The 15,699-nt window shown below is 43.2% G+C and overlaps 1 protein-coding gene across 1 annotated transcript in view; it reads left to right on the top strand.

Annotated features, from left to right (window-relative positions):
• The window catches only part of ADIPOR1 (adiponectin receptor 1), a 17,289-nt gene extending 10,895 nt beyond the window's left edge, over nt 1-6,394 (top strand). The window contains 5 exon segments of the mRNA XM_011931780.1: nt 588-805; nt 2,045-2,231; nt 3,260-3,447; nt 4,984-5,177; nt 5,504-6,394. Of these exon segments, the coding sequence (XP_011787170.1) occupies nt 588-805; nt 2,045-2,231; nt 3,260-3,447; nt 4,984-5,177; nt 5,504-5,632 (916 nt within the window). The 3' untranslated portion in view covers nt 5,633-6,394.
• The last annotated feature ends 9,305 nt before the right edge of the window (nt 6,395-15,699 follow it).

Raw genomic sequence — 15,699 nt, 5'->3', positions numbered from 1 at the left:
CCGCAGGTTATCCACCCGCCTTGGCCTCTCAAAGTGCTGGAATTACAGGCGTGAGCCATTGCGCCCAGCCTGGTTGCACCATATTTTCTTAAAAGGTTGAGAAACACTTACTTAAAACTTCTCCAGATAAACTAACATGAAACAAAGACAAAGGGATTTTTTTTTTTTTTTTTTGGAAATACAGAGTCTTGCTTGGTCACCCAGGCTGGAGTGCAGTGGTACGGTCTCCGCTCACTGCAACCTCCCCCTCCCAGGTTCAAATGATTCTCCTGCCTCGGCCTCCCGGTAGCTGGGATTACAGGTGCCTGCCCCCGTGCCCAGCCAATTTTTGTATTTTTAGTAGAGACAGGGTTTCACCATGTTGATCAGGCAGGTCTTGAACTCCTGATGTCAGGTGATCCACCTGCCTCAGCCTCCCAAAGTGCTAGGATTACAGGCGTGAGCTGCAGCACCCAGCCAGGATTTTTTTTTTTTTTTTTTTTTAATGGTCAAAATATGAGTCAGGACTCTGCTAGTCCCATTCATGCTATGTCTTGGATATCTCCCAGTCCAGGCTGGTTCTCCATCATTGCTTGTCCTTGGGGAAGGTATTATTCTCTAGTGCCCTACCTAGAGAAAGTGTATATGTTCTAGGTCTGGGAGGGACGTTGGAGGGTCATCCCATATGATGTGCTCCCTGACTGGCTAAAGGACAATGACTATCTGCTACATGGTCATAGACCACCGATGCCCTCCTTTCGAGCTTGCTTCAAGAGCATCTTCCGCATCCATACAGAAACTGGCAACATCTGGACCCATCTGCTTGGTGAGTGGTTTGGATGGGGAAAAGTCAAATTCATTGTCTCCCTAACTGCCGAGGGATTATAGAGCCGAACAGAGTTGCTCGGATTCATTGACAGTTGAGGTTCTGCCTTTAAACTACTAATGACCTTGGTTGACCCTTGATCACTGATCTTTAAGACTGCGAGTAAAAGGCCTAGAAACCAAAGAAATTGGGACTAGATATTCTTTTGTGATCCCTGGCAGAACTGTTCTAGGTGGAGACAATTCCCTGTACTTCATAATTTCCGACTATAAAAGTAAAATGCCAACGTTTTTAAAAATGGCCTCTTTGTCTGGGTTTCTGTGACCGGTGCCACTTTCTTTGAAACTTTTGACTGCAGTTACCTCATAGCTTTCTGATTTTTTTTTTTTCAATAGTTCTTGGGCTACAAAGGGTGGGGATTGGATTTGGTTACATGCATGAATTATATACTGGTGAATTCTGAGATTTTAATGCACCTATCACCTGAGCAGTGTACATTGTACCCAATATGTAGTTTTTCTATCCCACACCCCTAGCTCACCCTCCCGCTTCTGAATCTCCATAATCCATTATCTCACTCTGTAGGCCTTTGCATACTCATAGCTTAACTCCCACTTGTAAGTGAGAACATATATTTGATTTTTCATTCCTAAGTTAACTTCACTTAGAATAGTGGCCTTCAGCTTCATTCACGTTGCTGCAAAAGACATTATTGCATTCGTTTTTATGGCTGAGTAGTATTCCATGGTGTACATACACCACATTTTCTTTATTCACTCATTGGTCAATGGACACTTAGGTTGGTTCCATATCTTTAGACTTATGAATTGTGCTACAATAAACATAACATGGGCATGTGTCTTTTTCATATGACTGCTTTTCCTTTGGGTAGATACCTAGTAGTGGGATTGGTGGATCAAATAGTAGCTCTACTTTTAGTTCTTTAAGGAATCTCTGTACCATTTTCCATAAAGGTTATACTAATTTATAATTTACATTCCCGCAAGGAGTATATAAGCATCCCCCTTTCACCACATCCATGCCAACATCTGTTGTTTTTTGACTTCTTAATAATGGCCTTTCTTGCAGGAGTAAGGTGGTATCTCATAGTGCTTTTAATTTCTATTTCCGTGATGATTAGTGATGTTGCCCGTAGCTCACTGATTCAAAAACTTCAACCGTCAAAGCGTACACATTCCCTTTTTTCTTACAGGTTTTTTTAATTTTACCCTCCTGCAGGTTTCGTGCTGTTTCTCTTTTTGGGAATCTTGACCATGCTCAGACCAAATATGTACTTCATGGCCCCTCTACAGGAGAAGGTGGTTTTTGGGATGTTCTTTTTGGGTGCAGTGCTCTGCCTCAGCTTCTCCTGGCTCTTTCACACCGTCTATTGTCATTCAGAGAAAGTCTCTCGGACTTTTTCCAAGTGAGTTGAAAGAACACCATAGGAAAGGACTGTGCACTGTTGTCACATCTTGATATCCCATTGCTTACTGGGTGCTAGGAGCTCATATTACTCCTGAAAGTTTCTTGATATGCCAGAGGAAAACCTCTCTGTTCTGTGGGGTTAGTGGGGTGATGAAGCTTTTCTCCTGAACACTTAATGAACAGACTTACTGCATCCTCCTCAACAGATGGAGAGACCAATTGTGGAATATATTTTCTACCTGAAAAGTATTATCTTTTGTGCGGCTTAGAGTGCCAGTGCACTGGCTGCTTTCCAAGACCTTGTACCCATTCCTAGTGTAACTCACTATTAGCCCAAGCCATAGTAGGGTGTGGTGAATAGTCTGTGCTTCATTCTGCTGGTGTTCCTACCCACCAGTCAAGTAAAGCTTATCTTTGCTGCCCATGCATTGCTGGAAGCTCCAGATGTCCATCATCGTGTGCTTTCTCTCTTCCCCAGCTGTGAGCCTGGGGTTCTATTTGTTTGCTTGTTTTTGTTGTTATTGTTGGTTTTGGTGGTGACAGTGGTATATTATTTTGTTTTTCCTAACAACATCAGTAAGAAGGGTACATTTTCCTCATTTAAAAAGTCAACTAAGATAGAAAAAGCGTAGAGTATCCCTTAGTACCACTCCCAATTTAAGAATTTTGTTTTTAGAACTCATTGTATCAGAATAGGAGAATTTTCAAAGCCCTTCCTGAGTGTGATGCTGGGAACCAGCTGGATTGTGATGGAATTTCTAAATTCGAGTGTCTACTAGGGGAGATACAGCTGTTCACTAGTAAGGGAAAGGGATAGAGTTCTTTGAATGGGGATTCTTAGAGACTTTTCCATCATAAAATAGAAGTGACCTTGTGGAATTTTAATCCAGAATACAGGATAGATTGTATGGGAAATGAGGGGATGGTTCAATCTGGGAGCAGGTGGAGAACAGAAAGAGCTAGTTAAATGAGCCATACAAATTTATTTCCCCCACTGATTTGTTTCATTTTTGTGGTTCTTTTTAGACTGGACTATTCAGGGATTGCTCTTCTAATTATGGGGAGCTTTGTCCCCTGGCTCTATTATTCCTTCTACTGCTCCCCACAGCCACGGCTCATCTACCTCTCCATCGTCTGTGTCCTGGGCATTTCTGCCATCATTGTGGCGCAGTGGGACCGGTTTGCCACTCCTAAGCACCGGCAGACAAGAGCAGGTAGGTCGGAAGACATATGTAAACCTCAAAAGTATTTAGACCTTAGGCCTAATAGGCTCAAACCTATCTGAGCCTTAAGGTTTGTGGCTTGAGAACCCCACCCAAGCCCTGATTTGTGTTTCAGAACTTTCAAAACAGCATCAGTTTCAAAGCTGAGTTCATACTATTTCAGTAGAATGCTAATAGGACAGATCATTACCCAGCTGGTCAATTAACTGCAAGCACAGATATAGCTACTCTTATACTTGGTTTGTGATAGTTTAAAAATGTAGCAAGCACAGTAATTTTAGTGACCTGAGTCCCAAGCTCAGACCAAGGTATTAAAATTAAAACCCTCAGGTATTTTACTAAGGGAATAGAAGACCTGGTTTGGTGAATGAAAATACCTTGAGCATAAACACTGGTAACAAAGTAATAGCTACAAGCATAAACATCTTTGTGTTGTCTCATCTCATCTGGACTCTTATTTTAAGCTTTCATTACTTGCAGCAACACCACCAATTACCACTAGTCTTTAGCTCCTTTACAATTAATATCTGCTATATTTTAACCTTCAGTTAATTAAATATTGTCTGGGAGCAGTGGCTCACGTCTCTTATCCCAGTACTTTGGGGGGCCGAGGCGGGCAGATCACTTGAAGTCAGGAGTTTGAGACCAGCCTCTCCAACATGGTAAAACCCTGTTTTTATTAAAAATATAAAAGTTAGTCGGCGCTATGGCAGGCGCCTATAATCCCAGCTCCTCGAGAGGCTGAGGCAGGAGAATCACTTGAACCCAGGGAGGACAGAGGTTGCAGTGAGCCAAGATTGCGCTGCTGCACTCTAGCCTGGGCAACAAAGAAAGACTATGTCAAAAAAAAAAGAGAAAGAAAGAAAAGAAAAGAAAGAGAGAAAAGAGAAAGAAAAGAAAAATAATAATGAAATATTTATCAAGCACCAGCCACGTGCCATGCACTGTGCTTAAACAAGGGTATCTACAAAGATGGAGAGGTAGTCCCTGCCCTTCAGTTATGTGTAGTGTAATGGTATTGAGACAAGTACCCATTCTTCCCTTGCTCTTGCCTTATCTGTGTGTCCCAGCAGCTACAGGATACTGCTAATCTGGATATATCTGTCTACTCAGGAGGTTAGAGTCCCAGTTATGTAAGACTTACGATCTTAACAGGAAGCCTCCCGTACGCTTCTCTGACTTGGGAGCCAACTGAAGCCTTTGCCATCTAAGTTCTATCCCCAAATTAGACATCAGAGGGTCTTGACGTATCATTTTTACCTAAATTCCTTAACAGATAATGAAAAATATGAGATGTTTGTTCTTGGTGCTCCTTAAAAAGTATTAAGCACTTACACAGCTTCTTCCCATTCAGGACATAGAAGAAATATCTGCTGAGTGTTATCCATCTGGTAACTAAGTTTCCTAAACATGTACTGTTCATCCAAAAATAGCTAATTATCATAAACATTAAAATTTCAGAGTAAGCAGTGCCTTCCATGTGGTGGCTGTTTCCTTGTCTGACAGTCTTATGTCTGTTCTGTTCAGGCGTGTTCCTGGGACTTGGTTTAAGTGGTGTCGTGCCCACCATGCACTTTACTATTGCTGAGGGCTTTGTCAAGGCCACCACAGTGGGCCAGATGGGCTGGTTCTTCCTCATGGCTGTGATGTACATCACTGGAGCTGGCCTTTATGCTGCTCGAATTCCTGAGCGCTTCTTTCCTGGAAAATTTGACATATGGGTAAGAAATGAGTCTTCCAGCAGGGCCTGTGATGGTGAGTGAACAGCCCACATTTAAAGGTCTGAGGCAAAGGTGGTGAGAGACTGGGGATCATATAGTGTGTGGAGGTACATATATGTACAATAAGGAAATTTGTCAATGTTAACATTTTGGTATATTTCTGACAAGGACTGTGTTTTTAAAACTATCTAAATATACCACTTTTATGATATTAAAACAAATTTGTTTAATTAAGGAGAAACTAGAAGTAGCAAATGCTTTCTCCTACTTGTTTCTTATTCCTCCTTGCATTATCCTAAAGGCTCTTCTCTTTTTTATTCCTACAGTTCCAGTCTCATCAGATTTTCCATGTCCTGGTGGTGGCAGCAGCCTTTGTCCACTTCTATGGGGTCTCCAACCTTCAGGAATTCCGTTACGGCCTGGAAGGCGGCTGTACTGATGACACCCTTCTCTGAGCCTTCCCACCTGCGGGGTGGAGGAGGAACTTCCCAAGTGCTTTTAAAAATAACTTCTTTGCTGAAGTGAGAGGAAGAGTCTGAGTTGTCTGTTTCCAGAAGAAACCTCTTAGAGAATTCAGTACCAACCAAGCTTCAGCCCAGTTTCACCCCCAGTGGGCAATAAACTTTCCATTTCCATTCTCCTAGCTGGGGATGGGGCATGGTCAGACTTCGCCATCCCCTCCTCAGCAGTTACCCTCCTCAGCAAGGCATCTACCGGCCCCTCACAGAGACAGTACTTTGAAACTCATGTTGAGATTTTATCCTCTCCTCCAGCCATTTTGGGAAAATTATGGACTGGGACTCTTCAGAAATTCTGTCTTTTTTTCTGGAAGAATATGTCCCTCCCTTACCCCCATCCTTAACTTTGTATCCTGGCTTATAACAGGCCATCCATTTTTGTAGCACACTTTTCAAAAACAATTATATACCCTGGTCCCATCTTTCTAGGGCCTGGATCAGCTTACAGAGCAGGAAGAATAAAGCCACCAACTTTTACCTAGCCCGGCTAATCATGGAAGTATGTCCAGGCTTCAAGTAACTTGAGTTTTAATTTTTTTTTTTTTTTCTTGGCAGAGTAATGTAAAATTTAAATGGGGAAAGATATTTAATATTTAATACTAAGCTTTAAAAAGAAACCTGCTATCATTGCTATGTATCTTGATGCAAAGACTATGATGTTAATAAAAGAAAGTACAGAAGACACTTGGCATTCAAAGATTTCACATGTATGGTCTTGATTATTTGCACACAACTCCAAAAGATTAAGTCAGACCTGTGATAATTTCAGATTCTCCTGAGGCACAAATTTGAATCATAGGCATTGACAGGCTGGCACATGCAGGCCAATAAATGAACCTAATTGAATTCCTAGCATCCGTTCCCCAATACAGCTTTACTTTTTTATGTAATTGTTGCATGAATTATCTTTTTACATTTTTTAATATTTTTTTTTTCATAGAGCCATTTGAAAAGAACAGACCATCTTGTTAGAGAAATCAGTATGTTATAGTAGTGTTCAATAATTAGGAGATTCTCAGGGCTGGGTGCAATGGCTCACGCCTGTAATCCCAGCACTTTGGGACTCTGAGGCAGGCGTATTGCTTGAGGCCACGAGTTCGAGACCAACATGGCTAACATGGTAAAACCCTATCTCTACTAAAAATACAAAAATTAGCCTCGTGTGGTGGTGGGCGCCTGTAATCCCAGCTACTCGGGAGGCTAAGGCACGAGAATCACTTGAAGCCGGGAGGTGGAGGTTGCAGTGAGCTGAGATCACACCACTGCACTCGCCTGAGCAACTGAGCAAGACTGTCTCAAAAAATAATAGTAATAGGCTGGACACAGTGACTCACGCCTTTAATCCAAGCACTTTGGGAGGCTGAGGTGGGTGGATCACAAGGTCAGGAGTTCAAGACCAGCCTGGCCAAGATGGTGAAACCCTGTCTCTACTAAAAATAAAAAAATTAGCCGGACATGGTGGCAGGCCCATGTAATCCCAGCTACTTGTTGCTTGAACCTGGGAGGCAGACGTTGCAGTGAGCCAAGATGGTGCCACTGCATTCCAGCCTGGGCAACAGAGTGATACTCCATCTCAAAAAAAAAAAAAGTAATAGTAGTAATAATAAGATTATCAAAAGTGTTGGAATATATCCCAAAGTTTAGGGATATATCTAAGGTGGTCTCATCCAGGGGTCATTCTATGCCTTCCAGTGCTATTGTGAATTGTGCTCAACCTGACATGAGTGCTGTTCATTATAGAGCACAAGATAGCAGTAATCACTTCTCAGCTAATACAGGCAGTTTAAGGGCAGTCTTCTTGAGTTAAGGTTGGGTTCACATCAAGGGTCAAGTTTCTACAGTGGAAGAACAAATTATCCTTTTAAAAAAATAATCCACCTACACCAATAGGAAAAGTTTCTCTGCCTCAAGTGGTAACCAGGGAAATGTAAATTAAAACCAAAATGATAAACTGTCTCACTCTGACCAGACTGAAACCAAATTAGAAGCCTAATATTGAGTGTTGGTGCAGATGTGGAGCAGACCAGATGCTGCTGGTGGAAGTATACATTGGCAGGACCACTTTATGTGGACACACAAAGAGTATATACATGTTACAACATTCAAACATTTTGTGAAACGACACTATACAATATGAAATGCATCTGATACCTACCCTAGGTTACTTCACTTAAAAACAGTGCTGGCTGACCCACTAAATTGTTCTCATGACTCAGTAATGGGTCACTACTCACGCTTTGAAACACACTGCTCTTGAAAAACCTGGTTTGTGCCAAAGGGTTCACTGCAACTGTCTAGTAGCAAAATACTGCAAACAAGCCAAATGTCCAAAACTGTTGAATGGAAAAATATATCTTGGTGTATTCATATAATGAAACACTACTGGTGAAAATGAATTACAGTGACAAGCAACAAGATGGTTGAGCCTCAGAAATAAGATTGGCAGGAAGGGAGGGAAGCAATAGAATATATTTGCATAATTGCATGTATGTAAAATTAAACTTGCTAAATTAATGATAGGTTTAAGGATACAAACATGATAAAAACTTTAAAGAGGGAATGTTAATTCAGAATAATGTTTACCTCTGAAGGACTGAGAATCTTTAAAGTTTATGTTATTTGAAGTTAGGTGGTGACCACATGTGTGATCCTTGTGCCTAGGATCATGTGATACTTATGCCTTTATACAATGAGTGTTTTATATGTTTAATCCAAAACCATTTTAAGTCTTAAAAAATGCTTAAGGAACTGTTGGCAGAAGTCACAAACTGATGACCTGTACATCAAAAACATCCATAAACATGTTTGGCCTTGCACAGTGAGAATCATCAACGGTGGCTCAAAAGCAGCTATGTATGTCCTTTATAGAAGGCTGGTGCTCTCCAGTTCATCATTGTCCCTACCTAGAATGATGGTCTCAGTGCAGTCATCTGCTGGCCCCTGCAGGCATCTGAGTTTGCAGCCGCTAGTATAAGAAATGGAAGGAAACCTAGGGATCGTATCTGATCCAACTCCATGTTCTAGATGAGGAAATGAGATCCATAGCCCTTCAGAAGGCTTAGTGTGTGTGGGAGGATTGCCCGAGTCCAGGAGTTGGAGGCTGCAGTGAGCTGTTACCACACCACTGCACTCTAGTCTGGGTGACAGAGCAAGAGCCTATCTCTTAAAAACATAAAATAAAATAAATTTAAAAACAACCTAATGTGTGTTTCTTCATTTTCCCGTACTAGACGAGATCAGGGAAAGAGGATCTAAGAGATAACATTTATTGAGCACCTATTTGGTACTTTTAGTATGTCATTTTATATCGTTGACTCTGTGGAATACATAGTAAGTGTAGGTAGAAAATAAGTTAGTCTTTCCCTTAGTTCTTCATTCACTAATAGGAAAGGGATAGAATCAGATTCTCAGCTTTCATTCTTGGCCTTTTTTTTTTTTTTTTTTTTTTCTTTTTTGAGACAGAGTCTTGCTCTGTTACCCAGGCTGGAGTGCCATGGTGCAATCTTGGCTCACTGCAACCTGGCTCTCTGGGGTTCAAGTGATTCTCCTGCCTCAGCCTCCCAAGTAGCTGGGATTACAGACACATGCCACAAAGCCCAGCTAATTTTTGTATTTTTAGTAGAGATGGGGTTTCACCATGTTGGCCGGGGGCTGGTCTCAAACTCCTGACCTCAAGTGATCTGCCCACCTCGGCCTTTCTTTAATGACAGTTCATCAGTGTTTCTGTCATTTACTTATTCCATAGTGCCTAGCACCTAACAGGTTTGAGGACCACACTGGATTTCAGCTGCTATGGATCTGCTTATTGCCTCGTCTAGAAAATGGATGGAGTTATATCAGGTGTGATATCTAGGTTTCCTTCCAGTTCAATACTAGTGGCTGCAAATTCAGATCCCTCCAGGAAACTAATAATTTTTCCTAAGGTGAGGGACAAGATTGGAGCCAGTATCTGAATCCAGGTCATTCTCATTTAAAGCCCATGTTATAAAGACTCAGGTCACTTAACAATTCCTTTTGCTCCTGTTTTCAACATCTTCCCTTGCTTTTGTCAGAACTGCTAACTAGCAGCAAGTAACTATTACCTTCTTTCTCTAATTGCATACTTCTGGTTCATTCACTTACTTTCTAAATACTTGAGGACCTGTTATGTGCTAGGCATTACAGAACAAATACCAAAAACACTGACGAACTTGGATTAAAGAAAGGTGAAGAATAAAAGCTAAGAATCTGATTTTACCCCTTTTCCTATCACTAAATCAAAAAATAGGGGAGAGCCTAACTTATCTCTATAAGTCATCCATTTTCTTTTTAAAAAATACTTTCGTCTTTTTTTTAATTTGAGGGGTGTGTGTGTGTGTGTGTGTGTGTGTGTGTGTGTGTGTGTTTTCTATTGACTGATATGGTTTGGCTGTGTCCTCACCCAAATCTCGTTTTGAATTGTAGTTCCCATAGTCCCCATGTGTTGTGGGATGGATCTAGTGGGAGGTAATTTAATCATAGGGGTGGTTACCCTCATGCTGTTCTCATGAGAGTGAGTGAATTCCCACGAGACTTAATGGTTTTATAAGGGGTTTTCCCCCTTTTACTTGGCACTTCTTGCCATCGCCATGTGAAGAAGGATGTGTTTGCTTCCCCTTCCACCACGATTGTAAGTTTCCCTAGGCTTCCCCAGGAATGCTGAAATGTGAGCCAATTAAACCTCTTTCCTGGCTGGGCACGGTGGCTCACGCCTATAATCCCAACACGTTGGGATGCCGAGGCAGGTGGATCACTTGAGGTCAGGAGTTCAGTACCAGCCTGGCCAACATGCTGAAACCCCATCTCTACTAAAAATACAAAAATCAGCCAGGCTGGCCAGGCGCAGTGGCTCACGCCTATAATCCTAGCACTTTGGGAGGCCGAGGTGAGTGGATCACTTGAGGTCAGGAGTTTAAGAACAGCCTGGCTAACATGGTGAAACCCCATCTCTACTAAAAATACAAAAAATTTAGCTGAGTGTGGTGGCAGACACCTGTAATCTCAGCTACTTAGGAGGCTGAGTCACAAGAATCACTTGAACCTGGGAGGCAGAGGTTGCAGTGAGCCAAGATTACATCTTGCACTCCAACCTGGGTGACAGAGTGAGACTCCGTCTCAAACAAACAAACAAAAACCAGCCAGGCATGGTGGCTCATGCCTGTAATCCCAGCTACGTGGGAGGATGAGGCAGGAGAATTGCTTGAACCTGGGAGGTGGAGGTTGCAGCGAGCTGAGATTGCACCACTGCAGTCCAGCCTGGGCAACAGAGCAAGATTCCATCTCCAAAAAAAAATTTTTTCCTTTATAAATTATCCAGTCTGGGGAATATCTTTGTTAGCAGCCAGAGAACAGACTAATACACCATCCATTTTTAATTTTTAAAAAATATAACTTTGGGAACATTAGTAAATTTGGATTATTGCAAATGAATAGGACCTAAAGAAATTCTCACATGTCCTGCGTGTTAGTCTAGTTCTCAGGAAAGCACTTGCTAAGATGAAATTAAATGTGCATATATTTTATTAGGGGAAATGCTTATATGTAAAGGAAAATAGGAAGGGGCCCAGAGAAGACTGGGACAGCCATTAGACCTTGAGGAAAAGAGAATAGGGAACAGCGTTCTAAGCTGCCTTGCAATCTAAGGAAGGTTCAGCAAAGTTGTTTCGGGGAGGTCCTTGATCTGTTGACAAGTCCCTTCACTGACAAAGGAGTCCCATCTCCCCTGAAATGGGTTTGTCTGCATATCTCAGCAGCCTTTGGGGGGCATAACCTTGGCCTGGGTGCAAATTCAGGAAATGAAGTCCTAAGCAGCAACAGAGGCACTGCTTGGATTACACCCAGTGAGTAACTGAGAGGTGCATCCTCATGTCTGCCATACTCTGGCAGTACAAAAATGCAATGTACTTTGCCTGGTGGGTTTGCAGATTCCATCTACACTCTATGTACTTGATCTAGAGTTCCAAGGAAAACTCCATTTTCCCTCACTTCAGTAGCTATGAACTCTCAGAATCACACCAAATGTCCAAACCATAAAGGCAAGATGATGTATAGAACCTGACTGACACCTTATCCAGACCCACCCCTCCAGAATAGACCTAAGAAACTCAGAATTCTGGGATGTGGAGTATTGGGTCAGATATCCAAATGACTGGGAATATTCTTGTATGGGAAGGATAGTGTCCTGTGAGAGAAAGACCCAAATGTATGCCAGGACTGTAACCCTGAAGGAAACAAGAGTCAGGAGAAGGAGGTGAAGCAAGATGGCGGAATAGAAGTCTATACCATTCCTCCCCTCAGAACACCAAATTTTTTTTTTTTTTTTTTTTTGAGACAAAGTCTCACTCTGTCGCCCAGGCTAGAGTGCAGTGGCGCCATCTCGGCTCACTGCAACCTCTGCCCTCCAAGTTCAAGCGATTCTCCTGCCTCAGCCTCCCAAGCAGCTGGGATTATGGGCGCCTGCCACCGTGCTCGGCTAATTTTATTTTTTTGTGCTTTTGTTAGAGACGGGGTTTCACCATTTGGCCAGGCTGGTCTTGAACTCCTGATCTCGTGATCCACCCACCTCAGTCTCCCAAAGTGCTGGGCTTACAGGCATGAGCCACTGTGCCCGGCCAGAACACCAAATTTTAACCAATATCTGCACACGGAAAAGTACTCACAAGAACAGAAAATCAGGTGAGCAATAGCTGTACCTGGTTTTAACTACATATTGCTGTAAGAGGCATTGAGGAAGGCAAGAGAGACAGTCTTGAATTGCCAACGTCACCCTCCATCCCCCAGCAGTAGCCATGCAACATGGAGATGGAATCTGCACTTGGGGAAGGGAGAACACAGCAACCAGGAGACTGTACATTGAACTAGTGCTGGCCTGTCACAGTGGGGAATAAAACCATGCAGGGCTCAGCCAGTGCCCATGTACAGAGGGAGCATTTGGACTAGCCTGAACCAGAAGAGAATCACCCATCCCAGCAGTTAGAACTTGAGCTTCTTTGCAAGCCTCACCACCGTGAGCTGAAGTGCTCTGTGGTTCTAGGTAAACTTGAAAGGCAGTCTAGGACATGAGGACTACAATCCCTAGGCAGTCCTTAGTGCTGGGCTGAGCTCAGAGCCAGTGGACTAGTGTGGCACGTGACCTAAGGAGACAATATCTATAGCCGCTAAGGGATTGCTTGCGCCATCCCTCCCTTGCTTCATTGCAGCTTCCAGCAATGAAAGGGACTCCTTCTTTCTGTTAAGGAGAGAAGAGCAAAGAGTAAAGAGGACTTTGCCTTGCATCTTAGATACCAGCTGAGCACAGTAGGTTAGGGCACCAGGCAGAGCTGTGAGGCCCCCATGAGACCCTAGCTCCTGAGTGACATTTCTAGCCAGACTCTGGGTGAAAAGGAAACCTACTTCCTTGAAAGAAAGGACCCAGTCCTGGCAAGATTGATTACCTGCTGACTAAAGAGCCCTTGGGCTTTGAATAACCAGCAGTGATGTCCAGGGAGTACACTGTGGGCCTTGGGCTCTGAGATGTGCTGATTTCAGGTGTGACCCAGCACATCCCAAGCTGTGATGGCTACAGTGAAAGACTCCTTCTGCTTGAGAAACAGCAGAGGGAAAAGTAAAGGGACTTTGTCATACACCTTAGGTACTAGCTCAGGCACAGTGGAGCAGAGCCACAAGCAGCCTTTTGGGGTCCCCAAGTCCAGGCCTAGGCTCTTGAACAATATTTCTGGACCTGCCCTGGGCCAGAATGGAGCACACCACCCTGAAGGGTGAGTCCCAGGCCTGGCAGCATTTATCACAAGCAGATGGAAGAGTCCTTGGGCTTTAAGTGAACATGGGTGGTGGCCTGGAAGAACCCATGGAATGTTGGTTGTGGTGGCCACAGGGAGAAGCTCCTATGCCTGTGTAAAGCGGAGAGAAGAGTGAGGACTTTGTATTGTGGTTGAGTGCCAACCTAGCTGCAGCAGAATAAACATCAAGTAAACTGCTGAGGTTTTGAACTCTAGTCCCTGGCTCCCAGACAGCATCTCTGGACACACTTGGTGCCTGGGGAAGCTCACTGCCCTGAAGGGAAGGGCCTTGGAAAAGACTTAGTGCTGCACTGGCTTCAGGTCTGACCAAGCACAGTCCCAGTGGTGATGGCCACAGGGTCCTTGCATCACCACACCCCCAGTTCCAGGTGGCTCAGCACACAGAGAGATACTCTGTTTATTTGGGAGAAAGTTAGGGAAAAGAACAAGAGTCTCTGCCTGATAATCCAGAGAATTTTTCTGGGTCTTATGCAAGAACACCAAGGCAGTACCTCTATGAGTCTGCAAAAAACACAGAATTGGCCGGGTGCAGTGGCTCAAGCCTGTAATCCCAGCACTTTGGGAGGCCGAGACGGGTGGATCACGAGGTCAGAAGATCGAGACCATCCTGACTATCACGGTGAAACCCCATCTCTACTAAAAATACAAAAACTAGCCGGGCGAGGTGGCGGGCGCCTGTAGTCCCAGCTACTCGGGAGGCTGAGGCAGGAGAATGGCCTAAACCCAGGAGGCGGAGCTTGCAGTGAGCTGAGATCCTGCCACTGCACTCCAGTCTGGGCGACAAAAAAAAAAAAAAAAAAAAAACACAGAATTACTGGGCTTGGGGTCCAAGTCCCTTAAAATACTTGGAAAGCCTCCCCAAGAAGGTTTTCCAGTGAAGATTATAATAAATACCTAACTTGTTAATGCCCAAACACTGAGAAACATTGACAAGCATCAGCACCATCCAGGAAAACATAACCTCACCAAATGAACTAAGTAAGGCACCAGGGACCAATTCTGGAGAAAAAGAGATACATGACCTTTCAGACAGAGAGTTCAAAATAGCTGTTTTGAGGAAATGCTAAGAAATTCAAGATAACACAGAGAAGGAATTCAGAATTCTATCAGATAAATTTAACAAAGAGATTGAAAGTATTAAAAAGAATCAACCAGATATTCTAGAGTTGAAAAGTGCAATTGACATGCTGAAGAATATATCAGTGTCTCTTAATAGCAGAACTGATCAAGCAGAAGAAAGAATTACTGAGCTTGAAGACAGGCTGTTTGAAAATACACAGTCAGGCTGGGTGCGGTGGCTCATGCCTGTAATTCCAGCACTTTGGGAGGCCATGGCGGGTGGATCATGAGGTCAGGAGACCGAGACCCTCCTGGCCAACATGGTGAAACCCCGTCTGTACTACAAATACAAAAATTAGCTGGGCATGGTGGTGCGTGCCTGTAGTCCCAGCTACTCAGAAGGCTGAGGCAGGAGAATCACTTGAACCTGGGAGACAGAGGTTGCTGTGAGCCAAGATCACGCCATTGTACTCCAGCCTGGCAACAGAGTGAGAATCCATCTCAAAGAAAGAAAAGAAAAGAAAAATAAGGAAAAAGAAAGAAAATACACAGAGGAACCAAAAGAAAAAAGAAAAAAAATGAAGCATGCCTACAACATATAGAAAATAGCCTCAAAAGGGCAATTCTAAGAGTTATTGGCGTTAAAAAGGAGGTAGAGAAAAAGATAGGGTTAGAAAGTTTATTCAAAGGCATAAGATCAGAGAACTTCTCAAACCTAGAAAATGATACCAGCATTCAAGTACAAGAAGGTTATAGAACACCAAGCAGATTTAACCCAAAGACTAACTCAAGACATTTAATAATCAAACTCCCAAAGGTCAAGGATAAAGAAAGAATCCTAAAAGCAGCAAGAGAAAAGAAACAACATACAGTGTGGCTCCAATACATCTGGCAGCAGACTTTTCAGTAGAAACCTTACACTCCAGGAGAGCACGGCATGACATATTTAAAGTGCTAAAGGAAAAAAATTACTCTAGAATAGCATATCTGGCAAAAATATCCTTCAAGCATAAAGGAAAAATAAAGGTCTCCCCAGACAAACAAAAATTGAGGGATTTCATCAACACCAGACCGTCCTACAAGAAATGCTAAAGGGAATTCTTCAGTCTGAAAGAAAAGGATGTGAAT

This window comes from Colobus angolensis, unplaced genomic scaffold (assembly GCF_000951035.1).
Source record: "Colobus angolensis palliatus isolate OR3802 unplaced genomic scaffold, Cang.pa_1.0 Scaffold91, whole genome shotgun sequence".
Classification (NCBI taxonomy): Eukaryota; Metazoa; Chordata; class Mammalia; order Primates; family Cercopithecidae; genus Colobus; species Colobus angolensis.
The sequence above is the reverse complement of the archived record's forward strand: the minus strand, read 5'-3'. Positions and strand labels throughout refer to the sequence as shown.